This window comes from Serinus canaria, chromosome 14 (assembly GCF_022539315.1).
Source record: "Serinus canaria isolate serCan28SL12 chromosome 14, serCan2020, whole genome shotgun sequence".
NCBI lineage: Eukaryota > Metazoa > Chordata > Aves > Passeriformes > Fringillidae > Serinus > Serinus canaria.
The window spans coordinates 12,938,722-12,965,434 of NC_066328.1; the positions used below are offsets into that span (position 1 = coordinate 12,938,722).

Here is a 26,713-nt window from a genome sequence, read left to right on the forward strand (position 1 = left end):
TCTCCAGATGGGCTTTATTAGCTCAGACACAACCAGACACCAGTGCTGACTGGTCTCTGGCCAAGCATGGCTTGTTCCTGCCAGCTCAGGTACCCCCAAAGGAGCAGAGGGGGTGTCCTCACTGCTCACTGAACAGCCTGGCCTGGTGCCAGTACTTGCAAGAAGTGATGGACAATGCCCAGGGGTGCTGCTTCAACTTAAGGAGAACCAAACTACAAATCTCCTGTACCTTTGGCTCTATTGACAGCTGCAGAGATGCTCAGCTGAAAAAAAGGACTCTGCTCCACATCCCTGACTGACAGAAGGAGGCTGTCACAGCACAGGCCAGCTTCCGAGCCAGCCTCCCGTAAACTGTAGCCACAGCAGAGTGAGATGCACAGGTGCTTTGCACTTGAGCAATGCATCCATCCTAACCCAAATCCTGCTCCAAGCAACAGCTCTGACTTGGGGAGAACAGTGGGGAACTGTGTAAGGATTCCCTCAGCTCCAGGCCTGGCAGTGTGCAACTTACCAGCTTTCGCCTTGACACTTGGCTTTCTGCCTCTCCCTTTGCCCTTTGACACAGGCTCCTCTGACCCCAGTGCAGCTCCCTCTTTTCCTTCTCCAGTGTCTTTGCTGGATTTACGGCTACGGCGCTTGGTGCTGGGCACCAGAAGGGCAGGGGAAGGCTCAGCACCTGGAACAGGTCAAAGAGATGTTCAAATGCAGTCAAATAACACATAAAACACATAAAACAAAGTGAAAGTATCCCAACTAAATCTGCAATAGGGATTGGGCCTTCTTCCTTATGGGTGATATCCCATCCCAGCTCTGTGTTCTGCAACTGATGGTGCAATCTTTGTGACTGAAAGTCTGTGAAATTGTCCCAAAATTTGAGGAAAGCAGCCCAAAACTCCATATATGTCAGAGCAGGAGGTGTCTTGCAAAAAACTGAACAGCAAGACTCACACTGGATCTTGTAGTCAGGTGGGAGAAGCCGAATGTGAGACAGTGGGATGCGTCCCGTGTCCCCGTCATCGAACTCTACTGTGATGAGATCACCATCCTCCTCCAGATCCAGGGTTCCTGTGGGATGGGGGAGCAGCAGATGGGATTACAACAAACAAACCCCTTGTAAGAGAACTAGGGACATGGGGAAAGACAGGGGTGCTGCACCAGCTGCAAAGCAGCCACTTCACCTTTCCTAGGCTGTGCAGGGAGGGCACAGAAGGCTCACTCTGCAATGGAAAGTCCCTGATAACACTAAACCAGCCTACTCAGCGTGAAATTCCCCATCAACAGCACTGCTCCAGAACATAACAGCCATTCCAGTGTGACTTCCCACCTCTCTCCACTATTTCCCTTTATTCTTGCAGAAATTCACTTTTCTCCTTTCACTGAAATACCTTTTTTTTAACCTGCATTTTGTAACTACTCTCAGCCATCATAAACTGCTGCTTTTCACTTTCTCCAAGATAAATAAGAAGTGTTCTCACCCTCTCTTCTTGTTATAAACCAGCATTATTGGTTTATACATCATAAGGAATTATTCCTTACACATGTGGTATGACCAAGAGCCCAAAAACAAGACCAGCAGTGAGAGAATTGTCCTCATACACCAACTTTTTAATGGGATCAGACTGGAGAGTTTTGTGTCAGAGCAAAGTTGTGAGTGTCCAGGTGATTTAGAAACCTCCACAGCCTCAGAAATAATTGATGCCTGGAATAAATTCTGACTTTCTGAAATGTATTAAATGTCCTTGATATATTTTAGCACCTAAATTGCTTGAACCTCTTCCTGAATCTGCAAGATGTTACTAAATCTGCATCATTAATGAGAGGGGCATGACCTGGAGGGGAGAACAAGCCAGGCTCTGACTTCCAGGACACTCACAGCAAAGGTCAGGGCTTCCCCAGACAAGCCTGACATCCCTAAGGACACACAGGGCTGAGACATCCCAGATTCAGCACAGAGCAGCCAGGGTGACCTTACCTCTGACAACTGTCCCCGGGTAGAGGCAGCGGTACTGCTGGCTCCAGTAGGCTGCAATCCTCGTGCCCTCGGGCAGGAACCGCACTGAAGGGGGCTTCACATCGATGATCTGCTCAGGGCAAGAGGAAGGCAATCACTGACCACCCTGGCACCAGCACAGACCATCCCACCACACCTGGCATGGAGCAAAGCAGCTCTGGAGAAGGCAAGGGAAGTTTCCCTGCTGGGGAATGGCCTCCTGTGTGCTCACAGGATGAAGGAAGGACCACCCTTGCTGGAATACAGGACTAGTGCCTGCTGCCAGTGGGGCAGTGAGCACACCAAAGGGACTCCTGCCCACACTGACCATGGGGGCAGGACCAAGACATCCCTGAAGCTGGAGGAGGAGAGAGCTTCCAGCTAGCCTCCCCCACCCCAGACCAGGCCATGGGCACCGAGGACAGGCAGCCTTTGGCAGCACATACCGCTTCCTGCAGGAGCTGCTCCAGGCAGTAAATGTGGGGACGGTTCCCTCTCTCGCCCTCCACCACCACCCGGTATCTGAAACACAAAGGCTGGGTCAGACACAGCACATAGGAGACACCACCCCCCCAGGTAACGCCTCCCTCTGATGGGAGAGGATGTAAGAGCACTTAATGAGAGATAATTGGATTTCCCTCAGTGATAAACCAGAGTGGACTCTCCTTCCCTCCCTGCCAGACACTGTCAGTCTCTGGGCAGCAACTCCACACAACCCCCAAACCGATCCGTGCAGCAGCTATGTCCCCATTTTCTGGCAGATCCCAGGTGGATACAGCAGCCCCTCAACTCACATGTCTGGTGAGTGCACTGTCTTGACATGCCCAGCATAGAGCAGTTTATCATCCATGGGGATGAGGACACGCAGGCCATCCTTCAGCTCATCCTTGTCAATGATGCAGGAGCGGGGAGCTGTGAGGTGTGGGAGAAAGATGGGGATTAGAGAGCCCCACGCAAGGGAAAGGGACAGTGAGGGGAGAAGGAAACTTCATATTCCCTGCATCACTGTCCCCTCTCTTGGTAATAATAACATACCAGTGATGAAAATAGGGCAACTCAGAGACTGGGCTTCAACTAGATGTCACAGTGAGCCATGGTGATCAGGCTTAGCTTTTACTGAATTGACTGAAAATGTGGTCTTTCCACCCCAAAGGCTCATGGCTTTGGATGAGGAATGTGTGAAAGCAGCACGGCTGTCCTCTGAGCAGTCCTAGGAAACCTGCCCAGCTCCCCTACCTATAAAATTCTGCCCTTACCTGGTGTGGGTGGCCTCTCAACCAGCATGCTCAGTGGGATGTTCTCATCCTCTGAGAAGCTGCTGTCTTGGTTGGGTTCAAAATCCTCCTCTGCTGCCATGCTCTCCATGAGCTTGCTGACAGCTCCTCCTTTCCCTCGGTTCTGCAGGACAGCAAGCAGCACATCAGCTGGATCACCACAGGAAACAGCCTGATCCCATCTCACCTCCCTCCCGCAAAAAATAACTGGAGGATATTGGGACAAACCTGTCTCCATCCTGAGGATGGAGAGTTAAGTGGGTGTACCCAGACTTTTTGCTGCCTTCATCCCCCAAGCATCAGCAGCAGCTGACCAAAAGCTATTCTCCACATCCTCACTGTTAGAGGTTAGGAGAGATGCTGTGGAGCTGTAATTTTGCTCTGCATTCACCACAGTGCTCCTGAGCCTCTGCCTTCCCTAAACAGGCACCAAGGCACTGTTCCTATTTCTTCTCCAGTCTCCATGGTATGTTCCTTGCTGTTACACACAGACCATAAGCATCACACAGAACTCATGTGAGAAGACAGCAATGTGTGTTATATGAGATGACAGGCTACAGCAGTGGAGCAGGAACCAGCTGTGAGCCAGTGCTGAGCAAGGCTACTCCATCACCTACTCCATCTCCTTGGTCCTTGCTGTCCATGCAAGCTCTCCCTCTACCTCATGGCAGCCTTGGAGAAAACTCTGCCTGCTCACTAATTTGGGGGATGAAGGCAAATGAACACCAGATGGTAGCAGCAGGTACTATCAAAGAGTCTTCCTTGGATTTTAGGCTTTTCAAACCAGCCCTTTGCCTGTAACACACCCAGCAAAACCTGCACCTCTGTTTTTCCTCCCTCACACTGCAACAGTCCAGATGCTCTGCCAGCCACACTCGAGTCTACCACACTAAAACCAGTCCCTCACCTCTTTTTTCACCTCCTTGGCTTTCACCTTAGCTTTGCTCTTCTTGGTGGAGCCCAGGGCACTTGCCAGGCTGACCCGAACATCAGAGGGGGAGCTGGGGATGCCAGGAGGAGACATGGATGAGGAGGAGGAGCAGCAGGGCGTTTCTTTACCCTTCTTCCGCTGCTAAAAATAAAAACAAAACATTTCCATCAGTAAAGAGAAGATTGGTAAAGATCTGGGTCCAAGGAGAGGGAAAAGGTGGAGCAAGGCAGGCTTTGCACAGGTAGGATTATTTGGGACATGGAGGGTTACAGAAGTAACCAGCCCCATTCAAACATGACAGGCTTTTACTCTCTTCAAGTCAGATCCAAGTCTGACAGAGCCTCTGGGTGTACGTGGGGCTGACAGAGGTGACAAAGGGGCAGCCAAACAACTGCTGAGACAGGACTCAATTCTCCTCTACCTTAGTGGAGTTTATTGCCCTCCCTTCACCCTCAGCTCCCAAGCTTCCCAACACAAATCTGGCCAGCACGTTCCTCACCTTGCTTAGCTCCTTCCTCTCCTTCCCCTTACTGCCCTCCTTTTTGGGGCTCATGGGAGCCCCCTTGCCACAGCGCCCAGGTTTGGAAACAGGGGTAGAGCTGGCAGGAGCCGTGGATGTCAGCATGGCCGAGGACGTGGTGGCGTCGTGGAGGAAGATCCGCTCGCTGCGGCGCCGGTTCCACAGGTCATCATCGCTGGCCTCCAGCCCGAACTCAAAGCTCAAGTCCTTAGGGGATTTAAATTTCTTCAGCTTGCGGCCTTTCTCAGAGCCCATCTTGGCCTTGTCAGCGCTCCCAGATGCAGAGTCAAGGCTGCTGGGGGCCTGGCTGGGCGGGATGCTGCTGGGCTCCAGCGGCCCCTTCTTCCCGCGCAGCAGCCCTGATGGAGACTTCTTCCTGATCTTGATCTCGCTCTCCGAGTCGGTGTACTCGAACTCTGTCCCTAGGTGCAAAGGATTGAACCATCAGTCAGAGCCCTGGCTGAGCCAAGAGGGGACACATCCAGCTGCAAACTTCTGGGCTCCATGGGAGATGCACTGCCTGTTCAGTAGAGCTCTTCCTTGTTCCTCTTTCCAATCCCCACATCCGTCAGACATCCATTTCTGACCCATATAAAACACTGTGGAAATTCCCTGGAAGTAAGCCGGCCCTGCTCCAAACCAGAGCCCAACAATTCAGGCAGTGTGGTTCAGTGTGTTCCCTGCCTCCATTTTCTCCCTTCTCCCAAAGGCAAAACCCTGCAGGGAAGCTCTGAAGAGAAAATATACTTTAACATGCCCCTCCTCAAAAAGAAGCTGCTCAGCTGAAGCCAAGCATAAACCCCACAAGCTGATCCCTCCTTCTCTCCTGGTGGGAGCTCTCTCCAGCTTCACCTTTGTTTCAGGAGAACAATGTCTTTTAACAAATGCAATAAACCCAAATTTCAAGCTTATTTTTTCCCATTGGCCAACAGACACCACAGATCCTTTTACTGGCTCAAGGAGTCGCCTTAAAGTCAAGAGAGGTAAATGATCTTTTGTCTGTGGCAAATGGAATTCCCCTCACATTGGCCTCTGCTCAGCGCCATGAGCACAGCAGTACCCAGAGGCCTGAAATACTGTAGTAATGCCAAGATGTTCCCCACCTTCACTGTGTTCCCCTGACCTGATAAAGGAAAGCAAGATCAAGTTTCCAGGGGCAGAAGGGAAACTGAGGCAGCACCTACACACCCAGGAACACAGGCAGGAGGTAGACAAACAACATTCACATGGGAAAGTGAAAATGTACATGGCACAAGCAAGGAAAGCATCTTTTCTTGGTCCTTCTCTCAAATACACTCACTTTCCTGGGTAAATTCAGTCTGCAGGAAACTGCTCTCATCTACCCAATCCTCTTCCCCTGAGACAGCCCCAGCATGGAGAGAAAAAGAGCCAGCATGTAAAAAACAAAGCTGGCAAAGCTCAAAATGAAAAACCCATTGGAAATTAAAACACTCCTTCTCTTCTCTTAGTACTGCATGAGGTAATTTCTAGATGCTTCCAGTTTCAAGGAGGGCAGATTACAAGACAATAAATTCTTAGCAGAGGCTGTGGGAACAAGTTGGCAAAGGCCTAATATAGCATGGAAACAGTGCTAAAACAAGCCAGGCTCCTGAGGAGGACATCATTTTCCATTCTGAAGCATGCTATAAATTCCATTATCACTTAATAAATATTAATAGAGAATTTATAAATGGAACCCATATAGATCTGTCTGACCAGGAACAATGTCACCAATGGGCACTGATGCAGCAGGGCATGGGGAGGGGAAGAAATGAAACTCCCAACACATTGAAACTGAGACAGAGGCAGGGCAGAAACCCAGATTCTGGCACTGTAAACACACGAGCAGAGGAAGGAATGCTTGTTTCAAGTCTCTGTGTCTGGTTTCTATAAGGAAGCTAATGGGATGGGCTGATGGTAAGAGTTTTTCTTCTGCTTGGGTGTCTGTGCTTCCCTTGGGTATCCAAGATCAGCTGCATTTAGCACATGCTTCCTTCTCTAAAATTTAACAGCACTTCACTGCCTTCTGCATTCTGTCCAAGGGGATGCAGCATCCCACTGCTTGCCTCTACAGCATGTCTTGTTGAGAATTTGCCAAGGAGGAAAAGAGGAAACTTTGACAAAGCCACAGCTGTCCCTAGGGAAGCCACGGCTGCATCTGCTAACCTGCCACATCCATGACTGGCTTTTGTCTCCCTATCAGCCACTTTCACCACCTTCAGCATCAGGACCAAGCTGCCAAAGCAAAGAAAGGTCAGCTCAGTGTCTGGGTACACAACCTGCTCTCTTGCAGCACAGCTGGGACCTCCCAAACCTTCCACCTTGCCCCCACAGCACCACCATGGAACTCACCCATCAGGCTCTGCCGCTCCTCCTTCTTCTTGGCCTTCTGCTTGGCCTCCAGCTGGATGATGGAAAGCGGAGGGGGAACGATGGGGCTGGGCATGGCGCTGGCAGCAAACCTGGCCAGAAGGCCCAGGCCACTCTCATCCAGGGCAGGTGACGACAGCCTGTCTGTGCCATCCGTGCCATAGTCCTCTGCTTCCTCCTCTTCCTCCTCATCGTCGTCATCCTCCTCCTCGGAGCTGGAATCTGGCACGCAGAAAACAGGGAGCCCATTACAAACCTCACGGAGTTGTGCACCAGCCACATTCCCAACCCGAAGCGCAACTCTCCTGCTGCTCTGTGCCCACCAAAGTGGCACTGAGCCACCCAGGACTGAGCCACAAGATGCTGGCCATGGGCACACACGTGTCCTTGCAGCCATAGAGCCAGTGTCACCCTGCCTGCCACCACCCTGGAAGGACACAGTAATACAGGGTACGGCAAGGACGACCCACTCAGGGCAAGGGAGGGAAGAGCAGGGTGTTGGCAGACTTGAAAAGGATGCCAGGCACCCCTTCCCTACAGCTTTCAGGAGGAATTAAAAGCTTAATTCCTTTGAAAATCCCGACCTGGGAGCTGTGGGATTCCCCTCCCGCCCACCAACACTTCCTCCATAATGAAATCCATTAGTGTAATCAGAACCAGAGATCAGCAGGGAAGGGGAATACCAGAGAGCAGCCCGTGCCATGGTGGGAGGCAAGGGGAACACAGGGAGGAGAAGGGGCAGGAAGCAAAAATGCAAAGAGGGGGGAGAAATAATAATTCGAAAGCAATGGATTTGGAATGCATAAGGGAGGAAAGTGTAGGTAGTGTTGGAGACAAGGAGCAGTGTTTGAACCCTCTGCCTCAGAACTCTCTCCATGCCTTTCATTTCCCTCTCTACAGCTCAGGATAGGGAAGCCCAGCTCAGCGCAGGCAGGACGAGCTGCCCATAGCCAAAATCTAATTCTGGCAAAGAAATCGACCTCACTGCCTGCCTCAGCGGACACCTGCAGAGCAGTGGGCTGAGGGTTTCCTCTTGGGTGTGCACACAGCAGGTATTTTGGAGGTAGATGCTCCGAGAGTGGCACCTCTCCCTCCCTACAGCCCTTCCCAAGAGTCTGTCAGCAGCTCAGAGGCAATTAATTTTAACAGCATCTCATCCAGTGAGTGCTGGTGAGAAAGCCACTTCACAAATGCACATATACCACACACACACACTTATACACACACATATATGAGCACACAGATCTATAAAAATATATATATTTAACTGCAAAAAGTGCGTCTGGAAAAGATATTTAATTTCTTTTGAAATTGAGGGCTTAAGTAGGATCATTGAGGCTGCTGGAAAATTTCCACCACTAGCAGGAGCCCTGTTCTGAGCCCACTCCCCAGCTCCTACCAGCCACTATCCTTGTGTCTGAAATCCAGCCAAATGAGAAACCATATCCCTTAAAAATGAGCTGGAATGAACATGAAAATCCTTTTCTTTTCACATATGCCCTCTGGGATAGATAAAAACGTCCTCAACACTTGGTTGCTCAGAAAAAAAAATACAATAACACAAGTGTTATTTTTCCATGATATTAGAAAGAACAGGAATATCAGAAAACAATGTTCTCATCCTTGTATTTTATCAGCTGAGGTAACTGGCAGCTTTTTTTTGCCTTTTTCTTTTAACATGAATGGCTTATCTCTGTAGCATACAGCTGATATTCAGAGAATACTAATTTTTAACTGCATAAAAATCCCTTCCCCATTTCAGTTGCTCAGACTCATTCCTTGTGATATAAAAATGTTACTAAACCTACAGCCCTGCAGTCAATACCAAGAAATCCACAACCCTGTTCACTCCTTGCATAAAAATCACATGCAAAAAAAAATTCCACAGCAAATTGGGATCAGATTCCTTCCCCTACCAAAAAACGGGTCACCACTGCTGTTTTTACATCACATTTTGCCAAAGAGAAAACAAATCCACATGAACTTTATTCTGAGATGTGAAAACCACCTGCCTGAAAAGCAGCAAAACCATGCCTAAGTTCAGTGACACCCTGTGGGGTAGCAAGACCTTCTCCATCCATCCCATCTAGCTCTGAAATTCAGCAATTTTCAGCAAAAATGGGGGAAAAAATAAAAAATCAGCCTGTACAGCCCCTCATGCCAGACCTGAGAGCTGGCTGAGCAATGAGTGACTCAGTGAGCAGCTGGGGAGGAAAATTGGGAGAAAAAAAAGGGGAAAGTTTGCAGGAAAATCCATGACCAGTCTAGCACCATTGGCTCAGCCCCACTGACTGCCCAACAGCACCATTCCTTCAGCACTTACACACTGCATGTGCAAGGGCAAAAGGGTGCCCAGCAGCTCCAGAATTTCAGAGGCACTCAGGTAATACAGATTTAAAAGGCAGGATGGCAGTGGCTGCTCCTCAGGCTACAGAAAATACAGAACACAGTGAGGTGCCTGGTGGTTATTGCAACCTCCTGCTCATACACGGTGTCACACTACAGAAAGACAACTGAAGACAGTCCCTTGTCAGCATTTTTACCACAACACTTATATTTTTATCTGCAGGAGATACAATTTCCAGCCTGAAAATAAGCCCATTTTAACACATTCACAGCACAGATCTATCCTCCTCCACCTCTCATGGCAAGGATAGATCTTGCTAACCCCACTCCACATGCACAACACAATCCCTGCTCCTCTTCTTTCTGATTTTCCAAGGGACAAAAAAGTAACAAATGAAGCAAAAAGAAGACATTTGGGGCTCTGCTCCAAGCCCATATGCTTCTAAAGTAAGTCCCCAAACTTCTGGCCATGGTGGCATTGTGCTCTCTGTCCATCTGTATGGCTCCTTGGAGAGACTGGTGCCTGTATTTAATGGAAAGCAGAAGTTTTATTCCTACTCTACCCAAACTATGTGTGGGTTTAAAATTAACTATGCACAGATGCCTTTACACAATTGAAGCCTCAGAATTTTTTTTTTTTTGTCCTGAAAAGGTGATTTTTAGCTAGCAAGGGGGAAAAAGACATTTATTTAAAAAATCTTTTTTTCCTTCAATGGTAATTCTGTTAACGCTGAGAGAGGGTAAAGGAAAAAAAATGCTCAAAGTTAAAAATATCTTTTCTAATTGACATTTTTAAGAGCATGTATATGTGTGTATATACCCACACACACAACCACACGTGTACATACACAACTCCACAGCCAAAACAAACAATACTTTCATATTTAAATGCTACTGATGCCACATAAACAGGAGCCAAAAGATTATTTTAATTTTTACCTGCACTGAATTAAAACCCGAACCCAGTTAAGAATACTAAGTTTTCTCATTGCCTTTAACAGCTAAGCTGCCATGGTATTTTACTGTAGGAGAGCAGTAAATGAAGATTTGTTAATGATGAAAAGAAATTGGTTAAGCAATTTGGTTTTTAGAGACTGATGAATGTAACAAGACGGGTTGAGGGGGGTGTGAAGAGGAAAGGCTGGGGAAGGGAGGGAGAAAAAACACACACTTAAAACAGTCATTTCACATTGTAAAAATAAACAGCATGATTTTCTCATAACACCAAGCAGGTCTACAGCATACAAAGCAGGCTAAGTACAGGCAGACTTTAGACAGCTACTGGGTCATTAACATCTGATTTCTGCAATCTGTCCAAATTCTGAAGGTTACTTATTTTTAAGTGTCCAATTTAAGATTGTACCTTTTTTTTTCCAGATAAGCCAATTCTCATCATTGGAAGATTCTTCCCCTCCACATGTGCTGTGCTGTTGACTCCAGAAGTGCTTATGAAAAATTTTAAAATATTACAACTATCACATGGGAATGTGTAGGGAGCTGTTACCCATCACTGGCTTTTTGTTGGTTTTTTTTTTTTAATTGGGGTAAAATCATCCTCCAAGTCAGGAAAAAGAGAACAGAGAATAAGGCACTAAATTTTTAAGGAAAACAGAGTATGGAGGAGGAGGACTTATGGGTCTGTGGTTTCAGAAAGCTTAAGGAATTAACTATCCTGATGGGCTTTAGCCCACATTAACAGTTTCCTCTCCAAAGTCACTGGATTAAAAACCACAAGCTTTTCCTCTTATCAGAATAGCAACGTGATGTTTGGTCTGTAAGAAAGCAGTGTCCCCCCCCATCTATGTCTAACCAGATGACAGAAAACAGGTCTTCCTGCAGCTAATCCCACCTTTGACACAGATACTGCAGGGCCAGGACCAGACAATATCCCTGACATGGGGACATTTTTGCACCATGGTCCAGAAACCTTTAAGGTTTGCATCTCTGACTCATCTGCAAATCCTTGCTTTGGCTGGGCTAAGGGGTTCTCCAAAAGCAGTTCTGCAAGCAGCAAAGCATTTCTGGAGTCCTCAGACACACACACACGTGCAAACCTTCCATGTGAGACTCTTCACGGACAGAGGAAAGTTGAAAGCGGACAGCAGTCATTTTCAAAATTAAAATAAGCAAGAGAATGCAAAGAGCTACGTGTCATTATTCATGGAGGCAACATCGAAACGTCTGAGGCTGACAGATGACATAAAGAAAAGTTATTTTGCCTACCTACATAACAATGGTCAAGGTTCAGGTTCATGGCTAGTGACCCTCGCTGAGAAGTGTCTGCCCTACAACCAGCCAACCACTTTGCTTCTTTAGTGCAGCGTGAGAGCAAATGCAAGAGACCGACACAGACATTCAAAGCATCATGGATAGGGGCAGGGGTGAAAGGGTTGGTCAAGCAGCTGCAAGGAGAAAGCGAGCACTTCTAGAAAAGCTGAGGTTATTAATCGGTTTAGTATTCAGGGAAAGCCATCAGAAAACCCTATTACCCAAATATCCCTTCAAGAAATGATTCTGACAAAAAAAAAAAAAAAAAAAACAAAAAACAAACAAAAAAACCAACCAAAAAAAAAAAAAGAAAAAATCATTTGCAGGAAAAAAAACCCAAATTGTAACCAATGATCCCTTCCCGCCTCCCTCTCCATACCCACCTCCCACCCCAGGGGGTTTTGCATCTTTGGTTTCCCCACCATTAAATGACACCCCAATGGGATTTCCAATGCATTTCCCCATTTATTTCAGGTTCCCCAACCTCCTCCCATACCCCCTCCCCTCCCCAGATTTTATCCCATAAAACTGGGATTTTTAGTTTATTTCTTCTAATAAAGCAGACAGGTTACTTGAAAAATAGACAAAGGGACAAGTTACCTCTCTGCTTACCTGCAGCAAAACCAAAAAGCAAACCCAAAACCCCCCTCAAGAACTTGGCACCTAAATGGGATTGATATCCTCAAAATTTCCAACAGCAGCAAAACAAACAAAGAAAAGATGCGGGAAGGAACAAGGAAGGGAAGAATGGAAGTTAACGCAGACTCTTCATGGAAATGTGGCAATCTCAGCCTTACATAAAATTCACTATCCCCACAACTTTTTGGGTTTTTTTTTTTTTTGACACATGTATTTCTCTTTTGGGTTTTCTTTGAAATGCATTGGTGGGTCCAGCCCAGAGCCACATCAAAACAAATCAACATTCTGTATCTTTCTGCCATGTTTGATAATTTTCTTTTCTTTTTTTTTTTTTATTTTTAACTTTATTTATCTTTCTTTGGAGGCTGGGTTTGGAAGGAAGAAAAAACCAAACAGGTGCATGGAGGAAATTAACATCAAAAACCTCAGAAAATAAAAAAATAAAAAACCAAAACAAAGGCCAAACTATCCAGCCCTGTTTTTCAATTAACAGCCCTGAGCAGTGTAAAAGACTAAAAGGATTTTGCTGGGCTACATCCAGCTCTGCCATGTAACTTAGATAACAACTGGGGATGCTCTTGCTTTGCATTCAGCCCAGCTGAGCTAGTTTCTTTCGGGAGCTGAGGGCTCATTAAAATGACCTTTCCCCATGATTATTATTTAATGAGTGCGCTCTAAAACAGAAACCCCTTGTGTCTCTGGAGGAAAAGTCTCAAGTAATCTCTTTTCCCACTGAAGTACTAATGACAGTCTGACAAAAAAAAAAAAAAAGCTGCAAGAAAAAAATTGGGTTGAGGGTGAGGGAGGGAAACTGGAGAGTCAAATTTAATGCAGTAATTGCCACATCCTTGAGCACCGTGGGTTACGTCTGGGCATCTGAAAAAAAAAACCTACCACCCAAAAAGAGACACAAAAACTCAACATTCACGTCTTAAAAAATTAAAAAGAAAAGTTTCTGGCTGTTAAATACACCCTGCACCCTTCTGCAGCAGCAACAAGGAGACAGTGCCTCCATGTTTTATGTGCCTGCCTGGAGAAAGACTATCAGCAAACAAACTGAGAAAGATAAAACTAAAAATGGGTGAACAAAAAAAAATTAACTTAAAGGGGTTGAGGGGAAAGGGGGAAGCCTAGGCTTTATCTGGACAAAGGCAGCAGGGATATTTGAATAATAGAGAGTACCCCAGACTAGGTTAATTCCAGTTCTACGGATGGGGAGTGGGAGCAGGAGGGGGATGCAGAGCAGGATGGAGTGAAGCAGCAACCTAATCGCCTGATAAGAGACACAGCAAGAGAGACAAGGTACACAGGTTTAGTTAAAAATGAACTCGGTATGTTTAATAAAGCTTGGTAAACCAAATCGCAGTACAAACATCAAGTCACACGGCCACACAACAGTACCCCGGTAATAAAACAAACAAAAAAAAAAGAAAAAAAAGGGGGGGGCAAAAAGAAAAGAGAGGGGGGTATAAAAGAAAAAGGGAAAAAGGAAGAAAAAAAAGAGGGGAGGTAAGAAACAGGAGAGGGAAAAAGAAAAAGAAGGGGAAAATAATAAAGGAGGGAAAAAGGGGGAAAAGGAGGAAAGTAATTAAAAAAGCTCCTTTCAAACTTCGACAAGGCTCATGCCAAAATAAAATAATAATTAAAATAATAATAATAATAATAGTAATAATAATAATATAATGGTGGTGGTGGCAGCAAGGAAGGAAGTGAGGTTAAAACTGAAGGGAGGAAGGGAACAGGAAAGCAGGGAGAGGCGGACACTAAAACCCAGTCGATATAAAAGCTCTAAAAGAGCCAGCCAGTAAAAATATCACAATGATACAGATACAAAAAGGATAAAAAATAACCGTTGGGGTGATAAAGCAGGCTACGCTGCCAAGGACAAAGATGGCCGCCCTGGCTCCGACCATCAAAATGGCTGACCCCGGCCTGCCAGGCCCCTCGCCCCCGCCCCGCTCCCACACGGCCGCGGCAGGGCCTGCGCCTGGGGGTGCGTTTGCTATAAATTAATAACCTTGATCGAACGAGTCCTCCGAGGAGTCGCTGAAGGAAGATCCTGCCTCGGCCTCCCTCAGCAGCAGGCAGAAGGGCTGCTTCCGTCCCGCCGCCGCCTTTGGCCTCAGCGGCCGCCCGGCCGCCACTGCGCTGCGCGGGGCAGCCCTGGGGCCGCCGGCCGCCCGGCCGCCCTTCCTGGCCACCGAGCTGTACAGGCCGGGCGGCCGCGGCTTGGCGGCGGACGGGGGCTGCGCCGGCCACTCGTCCCTCAGGGATCCCTCCTCCTCCTCCTCCGAGTCCGTATCTGTGGTCAAAGTGGGTGGGAAGAGCGTTACATCACCAAACGGGGGATTTTGGGGGGTTTTGGTGACACCACTGTCCGCCCCTGCCAAGGTGCTCCACCGTAAGCCTTGAGCTCAACAAACACAGAAATTCCTTCTTTCCATGACAAACGGACGTTCTCCAACTCCTTGTCCTCCCTTAAGATCCAAGGACTGTTTTTAGCTTGGCAGCAGAAAAATGAAGCAAACATTTCCACTATGAAAATGTCCACTGAAGGCACCAGCACTGTCAACAACTGGACCATCAACCTGAATTTGTCTTGGCTTTGGTGATACTGAACACTCTTGACCTGAATCGCCTTTTCTACATGAACCAGCTCTCGCAGAGGGTTCTCAACACGTGTGGTTGGAGCAAGCCCAGCTGCCAAGGAGGCAGGATGTCTAACTCCAAATGTCTCACTCCAAACATGCTGCCCCAGATGCTCCACGGCATAAACTGCAAAGGAGCAGGGACCAAGCTGCTCCTTGCTCTGTGAAGCTTGGCTTTACAAAGCTGCTAAGCCTTGTGGGTGGTGAGAAGTTATCCAGCCATCTCCCTATGGCATCTGACAAAAAGCACATGGTACTCCTGGATGCAATAGGAGTGGGTGTATATTGCCACCTCCCTGTTTGTGGACATGCCCTCAGCTCCACAACATTACAGACATTGTGGCATCTCCACTGCACTGGCTTGTGGAGAGGAAGACACAAAGAATGGCAAGTTTAGGAAGCTCAAAGCCCAAATACTCAAATTATTTTGGACACCTAACTTTTCTTAGAATGTGTGGGAGTAAGATGCTCAGTTCACCGTCTGGATCTATGCCCAAAGTTTTCAGGACTCCAGGTAGACAATCCTGAGGTCAGGAAGCAGAAGGACTTGGTGCCAGTCCTGCTTCTCCTTCTCCACATGAGCAGCCCAGCAGTCATAGCAGGCACTGCCATATGCTCAACCTGCCTCCCCAAATTCACCATGCCTGAGTGACCAAATGACAGGCTGAGGCCCTTCCCTTGAACCTGCTCAGCTGAAAAACCAAAGCTGAGCTGTTTCCTCAGTTGCAACAATCCTGAGCTGAGACCTGAGTGACCAAGGGGAACACTCCTACACCAGGAGACTCGCTGGACAGTGGTTAGCTAGAAGCTCTCTTAGGTCTGGGAGGGAGTTTTTGTTCATGAAACCACAGTGCCAAGTGTGAAGGCACTGTAAAAGCTCCCTCTGCCATGAGCCAAGGCTTTGGCTCCACCAACAGCCCGTCCCTTCTCTTCCCTTTAGCTCCAGAGCCCACAGTTCAGGAGACACGTGTCTGTCCTTGGGAGTAAAGCACACTCAAGAACAGAACTGCTGGGTACTGTGTACAGCACAATAAGCCAAAGGCTGTGTTCAAGTCCAGTGGACACAATGACTCCTATTTTGCCATATAAATGGCTAATTTCATGCCAAACATTTGTTCCATTGGAGAGTCCCTAGCTCATCTTCCCCATTAGTGAAATTTCTAAACTAGTGTTGCACCAAGAGATGTATTTGTTATGCACACAAACACCCCATAAAGGTTTTAACATGGCTTTAAATAGCTGCAAGCAAGGGGAAAGATGCGTGTGCAAGTGAGCTGAGACCATTACACAATAGTCTCAGACCATAAACTCTGCCCCAATGTCTGCCTGAACTGTTAAAGACTCTCCTATGTTTGATTCTACTGTTTTCCCAATGTTGTCAGCAATTCAGATTTTTCCTTCTGTAACAGGGGCCAGTTGGTGGAATCTTCACCTCGGGCACCCTCTGGGTTCAGAAGTAACAATCACCAACCACACTGATGTGGGGTGGGGACAAGCACTGATGAGAGCCATGGGAAGGCTCAGCACAGCCAGCCAGGAAGCAAGCCATGACACTGAAGGGCAGGAGGATGCTCAGGAACATCAGTGCCACTGGCAAGCTTTTCCTTTCCAACAGATTCCATGGCATCATCCTAAAGCCAAGCCCACTGGACTCAACAAGGACTTCAACGGTCAACTACATCCTAGAGAAGAGGCTCCACCTGCTCCTCTGACAGGTAGGACACTGTCTACTCCCATCAAAAGCAAGAATATGGATCAACTTCTTTAACTGTTTTCCCCTCTGAAGATGAATACAACACAGGTCAGGAAGAGACACACTGATCGTGGCTTCCCCTTGCACAGCAGGCTGGGCAAGCAACCCAAAGATGCAGCAGCAGTCAGTCCCTGGGAGGAGGAGGTCACTTTTCATTCATGAGCAAAACCAGACCCATCTGCAAGACCCCTTTCAGTAGAAACTCCCACCACAAGCCCTCCTACAGACAGAAGAGATAAAAAAGAGGTTACTTACTATAGGAGTAGCTGCTAACTTCAGATATTGCTGGTGAATGGGAAACCTTGAGCTGATTTTTGACTTTCAACCCCACCTCCATCTTCTTCATTTTGGCAGTCACTTTGTTTTTACCTTCCTTGGCAGTTTTCAGTGACAGGCCCAGGTTCTTGGCCAGGCTTTTCTCCTCCTTGCTTGGCAGAGCCTCATGGGCTGGGAGGTACCTGCTGCCACCTCCACTGGTTTTGAGCTTTCCCCCAGAGCTCTCAGCAAACTTGAAGGGGGATTTGAGCTTGTCTTGTTTGGTGAGAGACAGGGCCTTGTCAAGCTTGCTGGCCAGCTGCTCCTGATCTGATGGCACCTTCTTCTTTTTGAGCTTTAACTGCCGAGGTGAAAGGAAGAGACAAGGTGAACATGGAGCAGATATCAAGGCAGACCTGAGGGATTTTACTAGCCCTCCAAATTGTCTCATGCATGTAGTTAATAAAGCCTCAAGGTGACAGTCTTAGCCCCCCAGCTGCCACAACCCATCATGGTTCTAGGGAGGAAGAAGAGGAAGATGGCAGCTAACAGTACAGTTTTACTCTTACTGAGCACAACAAAATTGCAAGATTAACTTAGAAAACTTGAATGTTCTTCCAAAAGAAGTATGTTCATAGAACATACTTTGGAGCTCTTTTTTCTCTACACCACCTGGTTTTTAGGGTATCTTTGGGTTGGTTTTACAAGCTTTTCTCTGAATCACAAGGATTAAAAATCTTCTTTACCCAAGAGCCAGCCAAGTAAATATGGATTTCCACATAATCAACCAGCTCCAGAGGCTGGGATGCCAAAAGAACTCAAATACCTCTCAGCATGAGCATCAGCACCACTGCACTACAGCCAGAGCTGTTACATCCTTTTCAGTATTTTCTCGCTTCTTCAAAAAAGCAAATATATTTTACATGTGCTACAGCTAGATAACAGCAGCTCTAACTCAGTACTTTGCCTGAATACATTTTGGATTTCATCATCAGCTTAAAGCTCCAGTAAATATCTCATTGCTTCAACAGGAACAGAAAACTCTGCATTTGAAATAGCAAGGTTGTGCTGCCATTCCTCCCTCGCTTCAGGAGGTCCATTCCCCTGTGCTCTCTCAATAGGCAAAAGGGTGAGACAAGCCCTGCTCTGGACTCACACTGAATGCTCTGGCTGGCTCCAAGGCACTTGACTCTGCTGCCTACCAAGGAGATTCAACCTCTGTAAGCCAATCTTAGCCCCTCCACTGCACACAATCCTCTCTTGAGGAGCACCTAAACCCATGTGAACAAAAAGCAGACACTGAAAGATCAGGAGTCCAAGCCAACACCAGCAAAGCAGGAAAGAAATGGGCTTTTGGCCCGTGGCTCCATGTTCACCATGAGGGCACTGACCTCATTTGAGAAGCTGGGAGCTGCATCATGCTCTTCCCAGCTTGGGTTCTTCCCTTTCATCTTGCCACTGCTGCTCTCCACATCCTCGTCCTCCTCTGGGAGGGCCCCTTTGTGCCTCTTCTTCATGCCCTCGCCAGTCTCAGAGTCTTCAGAGAGCAACAAGGACTTGCTCAGTCTGCAAGCCAAGCACAGGATGGGTCAAGGTGGGGGGGCTTTCCTCCCTGTGATCCCCACCGAGCTCAAAAGTGAGGTTAAAGGCCTCCCAGGACAGTGGGGATCCTCAGCAGGAGCCAAGTCTACTGTGAAGTGACAGCAGTTCAGACAAGGTTTTTCACCAAACTGGAGAGCCAAGGAGCCCTTCGTGAATGCTCCTGGCCACCAGGACAGGTCAGGGTGCCTGAAATCAGAGACCTGCAAGGTGGTCTCTACAAGGAAGTGCTTGGTGTCTTGATAACAGCCACCAAAAAGTGCCTGATTTGGTACAGAGCAGCAACAGGAAGGACTGACAGCAGAGCTGGCCTTTAAGGTCTTTTCCCACTTCTACTTCCATGGATTCTGTAGGTGCAGAAAGAGACTCCTGTGGCCCAGGGAGGTGCCTCACTGCCCAGACACTTTAGTTGCTTTGGTATGAACAGGAGGTGGCAAGAAGTGCCACGTGGGGTGACAGGGAGGGACAAAGGCACTGCAAGGACTGGCTCTCTCCAGACTCCAAGTCGGGCCCTTTGTGAAAGGCATTTGTGATCTACATCATTGGACTTGCTTTGGGATTTGGGGGGAAAGGAGAGGGTAAACAAATAAGAAAATAAAATAAAAAATAAAGTAGGTGAGACTATAAGCACATCTTTCCTGGCTCCCCAGCCATCTCCAGTAACTATGTGATGGATGATCACTCAACACCTCAAAATTCTTAGCAAGTTTCCATTTCAAGCTCTCCTTCACCCTAAGCCTGCTGGTCAGACCACAAAGCCACTGACACGGGGCAGCCTCCTCAGCTTCCAGGCATTTCCCCTCCCTCTATCCTCTCTGCACAAACAGCTAAACCAACACCTCAGACCCTGGACGCTGGCTGAGGGTGCACCTCCATCTCCCAGAGCAGCCTGCTCCAGCATTCCTGTGATCCAGGGACGTGCACACACAACACTGTCACACACCCACACATGCACAACTCCAGCTGCCTCTGGATGCCTGCAGCCTGGCCAGCCACCCAAACACAAAGAGCAAAACACAGAGCCACCAAGAGGACAGATTTTCAGAAGCGTTGGTCAGTGGGAGCTGGGCACCTGACTGATTTGCAGTCTTGAAAAGGACATTTGCAGAAATATGGAGCAGCGTGGAAATGCCTTCCCATTGGAGAGGCCATCTGTGGTATGGTAAATGGCCAACAATGGTGAGATCCAAACAAGAGCAGCTGGACTTGCAAAAGAGAAATAAGCAGAGTAGAGAAGAATCCAGATGCTTGAAAGAGAGATGTCAGGCAAAACCAACTCCCACTGATTCAGGGAACAGAGAGGAAGACAGAAGAAATACAGCAGAATGGTCCTACAAAGTAGTTAGCCTGGAATAGCCCTGTCCTTCCCAGTTTTGACATCAACATCCCCACAACTGGCTCCACAGCACCTGACTGCACCATCTGCTCTCCTGAAAGCACACGAGGACACACTGCCCAACTCCAGAACCTCACCTACAGCTCCCTGCCAGCCATCTCACCTCACAGCTGCTCAACTCCACCTGTCCTACCTGCACCCAACAGCAGACAGCTCTGCCTGCAGGGAGGAAGGACACTGGCACTGCATTCGTAAGGACACACTCATGTTAGCCAGCCTGCCAACACAGCGAGCCCCCGCTGCCTCCGAGATGCTCTCCCCAAGTCAGACCCTGGCACAGTGACCCTGCCATGTTCCCATCTTCCCCAAATTCCAGCCTTACTTTCCACTCTTGCTGTCACTCTTCCCTCTCTCCTTAATGGGTGACAGAGCGCTTGATCCAAGTTTCCTCTTCCTGGGCCTTCCAGGGCCTCTTCTCGCCAAGCTTCTACTTTTCTCGTCATGCTTTTCCCTTTAAAAAAACCATACGCTTCACTGTTAACCAAGGCAACAAAAAAAAACCAAAACCAAAAAAAAGGCAAAGGAAAAAAAAAAGCAAAAGCAAATTTTGCAACCGAAAAGCAAAACAAACAGGGAAAAAAATAAAGAAAATAAATCCAAAAAAGAAGAAAAAGGGAAAATAATTAAAAGAAAGCGAGCAAGAACGGGAGCCAACCCAGAACCTTTGCCTGCCACCAAACTGCTAAACTGAGCTGCTGAAGCCAAGGTTGTCTCTAACACAGTGTCCCAGCTGCAGTCACCAGTTACCAGGTTGTCTTGTCACATAGCCTAGGAGTGTGCTGTGCAAAGCTCTGCCGGGATGTACCAGGAGGAGAGGAGAGGAGGCAGGGAGGGGTGGAGGGCAGTTTTCTCTCCCGGGCCGAGAGGCAATGCCCAGCTGGAAAAAACCAAGACCTGGGTGAGCAGCCTGTGACTTACTCGGAGTCCCTGCGGCGCTGCAGCTTCACCAGCTCCCGCTGCTTCTCCTTGTAGCGCCGCTGCAGCTCGGCCAGCCTCATCCTGTAGTCCAGCTCCATCGCATCCATGTTCTCAATGGCCGATTTGATGGAGTACATCTGGGGTGGGGAGGCAACAGAGTGTCAGGACACGCCCGGGGGGGCACACTGGGTGCCCTGGCAATGGCCAAGGTGTGCAGCCTGAAAGCTGCAGAAAGCCCTTCATGCTGAGAGAGGAGCAGAGACCTCTTCCAGAAACCAGCAAAGCAAAGATGTTCTGTGGCTTATGCACAGGATCGCATCAGCTCAGAGGGACTGCAACTCTGGAAGAGAAGCTGCAGGATAAGATGCTCTTTTACCTTGTTTAAAAAGACAGATCACAGTATATCCTGACTTGGAATAGTTACTTGCTCTGTACAAAATAATTTAGCAGCCTCTTACACAGGAAAGGATCAGCAAATTAAAAATAAACAAGGAAAAACCCTGCTGCCATTTTTATTTTTATTTATCCTCTGGCCAAAACAGTAACACACAGGTTCCTCTGGTTAAATATTAAAACACCACTTCCAGGGCTGACAAGGGTCCTGCTGAAACCTGACTAACAAAAAAGGGAAGAACCTAAACTGCAGCCCACTGACTCCTGTGCAGCCAGGAATGTGACATGAGGGAACAGCCAGCTTGTTCTGCTGAATGCAGAGGGGCAGCAGAGCCAGCATGAGTCCCCAGACTGGGGCTGGGACAGTGAGCTGTGTGAGTGGGTGCACTGGGGCTTTCCAGGCTCAGCCACACTAAGAGCTACTTACTGGTTCATCTTTCTTCTGCATCCAGCTGTACTTTTTGTTGGGATTCAGCTCTCGAGGCAGCCGGATGGTTTTCAGACTTTCCATGAAGGGGGTGGAAAGCACTTCCATGAGCATGTGGGTGCTGGCAGCCAGCAAACTCTCCAGTGTTGGCCGGACAGGGAAACTCTCAGGACCTGCTGAGAAGGGCAGAAAAAAAAAGCTACAGAATCTCTACATTCCAACATTGCTTCTCCAGCAGGCACAAGGAGGGGCTGATGGCCCTTTCTTGACTATGGCTGCTCATGGAGCCCCCCAGTCACCCTTGGCCCCCACTTGAGATCTCCTGTTGTACTCAGCCATGGTGTAACTGGCAGTTCCCATCAATTCTCACCTCAGGAAGTTACTGGAAGGTGAGATTCTTTTCAGGACCTGCCAAGCTCTTGGAAAGCATCATCTGGAGCTACTGGGGCCTCTGGTGCCAAACCCCAGCAGACTGTGGACTCAGTGCCTGCCAGAAGGGTGTTACCCTGGCAGCTCTCAGCAACTGGGGCTCCGTTTCCGCTACGCATACCACGAACTGTCTAGACATGGCGAGGGCCTTTGGAAGGGAGAGCAGTACAAAAGCCACACGTAGCTCAGCCTGCTGCAACAAAAACTCTGCTCCAACCCCATCTGAAGTACCAGCCACTCCTGCAACTCAGAGCAATGCTCTCCTTGCTGCCTGGCTGAGGCTGCAGGAGATCCCACCTGTGACTCGGCTCCTCTGCCCACATGGAGAGCACAGGGACCATAAGATGGGAGACCCAGCATGGTCCAGAGTTGACCAAACTCCCCACTCACAACTTACTTTGCATTTCTTGCTTCCGTTTCTCCAGCTCCATCTCTGCGATTTCACTCAGCAAAGTGATCCCTTGCAGGAAGGAGTGCTCCAAGCTCTGGTCAGTTAACACCTCCACCTTCATCTGGGGTGGAGTGACAGTGGTGGTAGTCAGCAAGGAACAAGCCTGAGGCATTTCTGTAGCAGCCACCAAAGCATTCATCCCAGCCAGGGGGTCACCCGGCTTGATGTCCAGATCTGGGATTTGGCAAGTGATTGCCTCTTCTGTGTAGGAAGGGATCTCTGACCCCTGCTCCCCCTCCTCAGGAGGCAGGCTGGGAAACTCCCTTGCCCGGGGCACCTCAGCGCTCTGCAGATCCATGACCACAGAGGCCTCCTCCCGCTGGGGCGTCAAGTCCATCTCCGGGGGCTCGCTCTCCGCATGCACGAGCAAACCATCATAGTCCATGTGCATGGAGCAGGCTTCTGCTCCACTCCCGCTCTCTGCCTCAGCCTCTGCTTCTGCAGGACAGGCCACAACCTGGTAAGGAGGTGGACAGCTCTGAAGGTCTTCCTGGTCCTGCTCCATAGCTCCCAGGGCTTCGCCCTGGTGCAACAGGAGATTGCAATTGTCCACGTTCTGCCCTGGGACGGCCGCAGAGGTGGTGATGTTCAGAGTCTCCATGTCCTGCTCACAGATGCTTTCTTGGCTTTCCTCCATCTGCACCTCTGATTTCACCCTCTCTTCCAAGGATTCCTCTTCTGCTGCTGCTTGGATGGGCTCGAGGATTTTGGACGGAGACAGGTGGATGGGCTTGACCTCTGAGGAAAGGTCCATGTGCTCAGAGCCTTCAGCAGGCAGCGGGACGTCAGGAGCCAGGCCATCCGCATCAGATGCTGCGGGGGGCTGGAGGAGGTAGGGATAGTGTCTTCCAAAGGAGGGAGGCAGGGACTGGAATGGGTATCCAGGGGGGATCTCTGCAAGATATCAGAAAGGACAGACTGTAATGGCTGGGTCTCCAAAGCACCTTCTCTCTCACTAAGGCATACAGCTGGTTCCCTTTGCTTCCCTCATCTCTGGTCTCTTCCTGTTCTCAAGCAATAGCTGCTTTGGGCACCTCTCCCCTGACCAAGCTGCTACAGCACCCCAGAGGTCCCTTCTGCAACTTTCCAGCACTTTCATGCAACTGGAGAGAGATATGCCTCCTGCATCCTCTCCCACTGGGACTCCAGCCCTGGAAGAACCAACCCAGGCTTGGTCCAAGGGAGGAAGAGAGCCTACAGCCCCAGGCACCCAGGCATCAATCTCAGCCCATCACTCCAGCCCTGCTCCTTCCCTCTCCCCTGCCTTTTAGAGGAGCTATGTGGCTTTCCCTAGGGGAAGGGACAGAAGCAGGAAAGAGCCAAGGAGAAAAAGGGAGGCAGGCACAAACACAAAGGGACTCTGCCAAAGCAGGGTTCTCTTACCTGGGAACAAGGCCTGATATGGACCAGCAGCCTCTTTTTCCAGCTCCAGCTCTTTCTTCTCCACAGTCTCGGGCGCCTCTTCCTTTGGAGGGATGGCAGGGGCAGGGGGTGGAGAGGCAGGGGGTGGGCTGGAAGGATGGGAGCTGGGGGTGGCGGGGTAGGAGTAGGCTGGCTGCGAAGGTGGCTCCTCCATCTTTTGGATCACCTCAGCTTTGAGCACAGACACGGGTGAGGCCCTGGGAGAGAGGGGAGGTGGACTCACAGCCTTGCTGTAGGACGTGGAGGCGCTGGGAGACAGCACAGGTGGTTTTCGGTGCACCAGTCCCGGGGCAGAGGAGGATAGGCCTGATTTGGCACTGTCCAGGCTCCGTTTTGTCACCTTCTCTTCCACATCCACACGCTGCTCATTTGCCTTCAACCTCTCCTGTGACAAGAACAGAGCAAAACTCAGCACAACATCTGGAAAGTGGCACTGACTGACCACCAAGCAAGACCAAAACAAGGTCTTATCAAATATGCAGTGGAATAAAACACATGTCCCCCAGTGCAAGACCATTTGAAGACCAATCTGACTGAGGGTGACACTGATCTACAATAGCTGAGTCACAAATTCTCTGCTCCAGGAATCATGAGAAGGATGTCTCAGCTTTCATTTGCATCCAAAGAAAACCATTTCTATTTCCAAGCCTCCAGCCCACAAGTAAAATGAAGCCTGAAAACCAGAGGACCACTATAAAAATGAATGGGTATAAAATACCCAAAAGAAAGTTCATTATTTCCAAAACCTTTTCATGAATGGGACGTCTCTCCAGGAGCCAGTGTGACTGCTGCAAGTCCTGCAGCTACTTCTCTGAGATGCTCAGGAGGTTTTTTTGGAGGTGACCAGCGATTAAACCACTCAACTACACAGAGCCATCCCATGGGAAGGAATCTAGCTCTCACTGCTGCTGTTGGGGAGCTCTTCTGACAGCACTGCTCAACGGCTCTACACCAAACCCCCCCAAAACCCAGGATACACCAAATGCTTCACATCCCAGAGACCAGGGCAGAATCACTCAATGCATCCATACCCTTGAGACACACTTGCCACACAGGCACAGCCGCATTTTCTCCCCAGACACTCCAACTTCAGGCTCGTTTCACGGCCAAACAAGAAGTTCTTGAAAACATACCACGAGCTGGGCACTCCTCTGCAGCTCCATGGCGTGGGCTGCTTGCTGCTGCAGGATGTACAGCTCGTGCTGCCGCAGCAGCTGCTGATGGGAGAGCAGCTGGAGCTGGTGAGCGTGCTGCAGGGAGCTCCTGGTTGGGGGGTACATAGCAGGCCACAGGGGGGGTGCCCGGTCCATCAGCTCTGCTGTGGAATGAGCAGAGATGCACTCAGGGACGCAGCAGGGCAAGGATGGATAAAGGATTCAGGATCACTCAGGGCAATGGTCTTTACAGTCCCAGAGTGTAGGGGATACCAAACACTGGGCTTTGCAGAAATACAACCAGACACCAGAGGGGAAAGCGTGATGTGTTCCCCTCTGCAGCCTCAATCCCACCACCCCTGTGTCCTAGGGCCATGGGACTTGCTTTGCTCTCCAGCCCTTGGTTTGATTTCCAAACCTGAGCCTATGAACAGATTCTCCTAACCAAGGACTCAAGCTCTGCAAGGTCCTGCAGGGGATGAAGAGCCACTGCTAAAGATTACATGTTTCCATCTCCAACACACCTAAAGAGAGGCCCACTCACACCCACCCTACAGCTGTGGCTGCTGGTCCCCACAGGTAGGCATGCTCCTCTCTGGCCCTCTCCAAAGTCTGTTTTCCCTACAGCTGTCAAAGAATGGTCCTCAGGTACAAGCTCACATCCTTACCAAAGTGTGGCAAGTGCTCGCTGGGGATCACAACAAGCTGCCCTGATTGTGGGTCTCTGGCAAACTGGTAGGCAGAGGGGAGAGCTCCCCCCATGGCAGGGGGGAAGCCTGGAGTCATGCCCTGGTGCAGGGAAGGGTGACCAAGTCCTGGAAGAAAAAACGGGGAGGTCACAACTCAAGAGATGCAGACAGCCCCTACCCACACGAGAAGCCATCTACTGCTCCAAACCCCTCCTTCCCTCTTCCCTGAGCTCATCAAACAGCCTCCCTGGGCTGCAGCAACGCTTTTCCCTGGATTGAAAAGCCTCTGGACACTGCTTCCTCCCAGGGCACTCACCGTAGGGATGGCCAGCCAGCCACATGGAGGGGCTCCCTGTCCTGGGGAGCCAGGGGTGGGCTGCCAAGTGCGAAGCGGGGTCTGCAGACCAGCGCCCGGAGCCTGCCAGGCCTGGGCCTCCCGTCACCATCAGGTTGGAGTTCAGACCGTTGGTGGCACAGCTGGAGGGGTGTATTCGGGCAAAATCTGCCAGCTCCTTGCTTTCTCTGGGGATGGAGGAGGCAAGAGAGAGACAATGACAGAGGGTCCAAGTGATGGAGGAGCCCAGGAGTATGGACCAGCCTGCAGAACCAGTGTTTGCAAACCAGGGTCAGTCACTCAAGGAGAGCTGTGATGGAGGTGTCATGCCTAGAATAAAACAATCCATCTCTCCAGCCCTTTGGAGCAGGCATGGATTTGCAGCTTTCTGTTAGGATTGCTCTGCAGAGGACTTAGGATCTGCCTATAGCCCTGTGAACCCTACTCACAGCATCCCTCTCCACACCAGCAAGTTTGGATGGATGCAACCCTGTCTCCTCTCTGGAC

General features: G+C 49.3%; 1 protein-coding gene across 3 annotated transcripts in view; it reads right to left on the bottom strand.

The window, feature by feature from the left end:
* The window catches only part of TNRC18 (trinucleotide repeat containing 18), a 53,982-nt gene that overhangs the window by 5,037 nt on the left and 22,232 nt on the right, over positions 1-26,713 (bottom strand). The window contains exons 5-24 of one of the 3 annotated variants that reach the window (XM_050979916.1): positions 26,189-26,394; positions 25,852-25,998; positions 25,163-25,344; positions 23,991-24,414; positions 22,554-23,501; positions 21,728-21,903; positions 20,908-21,044; positions 20,312-20,440; positions 18,386-18,560; positions 16,995-17,355; positions 14,356-14,640; positions 7,068-7,307; positions 4,695-5,137; positions 4,172-4,336; positions 3,247-3,388; positions 2,785-2,902; positions 2,437-2,512; positions 1,973-2,081; positions 949-1,065; positions 512-676 (exon numbers count right to left, since the gene is read on the bottom strand). In XM_050979916.1, coding sequence (XP_050835873.1) covers positions 512-676; positions 949-1,065; positions 1,973-2,081; positions 2,437-2,512; positions 2,785-2,902; positions 3,247-3,388; positions 4,172-4,336; positions 4,695-5,137; positions 7,068-7,307; positions 14,356-14,640; positions 16,995-17,355; positions 18,386-18,560; positions 20,312-20,440; positions 20,908-21,044; positions 21,728-21,903; positions 22,554-23,501; positions 23,991-24,414; positions 25,163-25,344; positions 25,852-25,998; positions 26,189-26,394 — 4,745 coding nt within the window. Of the gene's footprint in view, positions 1-511; positions 677-948; positions 1,066-1,972; positions 2,082-2,436; positions 2,513-2,784; positions 2,903-3,246; positions 3,389-4,171; positions 4,337-4,694; positions 5,138-7,067; positions 7,308-14,355; positions 14,641-16,994; positions 17,356-18,385; positions 18,561-20,311; positions 20,441-20,907; positions 21,045-21,727; positions 21,904-22,553; positions 23,502-23,990; positions 24,415-25,162; positions 25,348-25,851; positions 25,999-26,188; positions 26,395-26,713 lie in introns of all 3 variants that reach the window. The other 2 variants (XM_050979917.1, XM_030229911.2) reach the window with 2 other exon arrangements.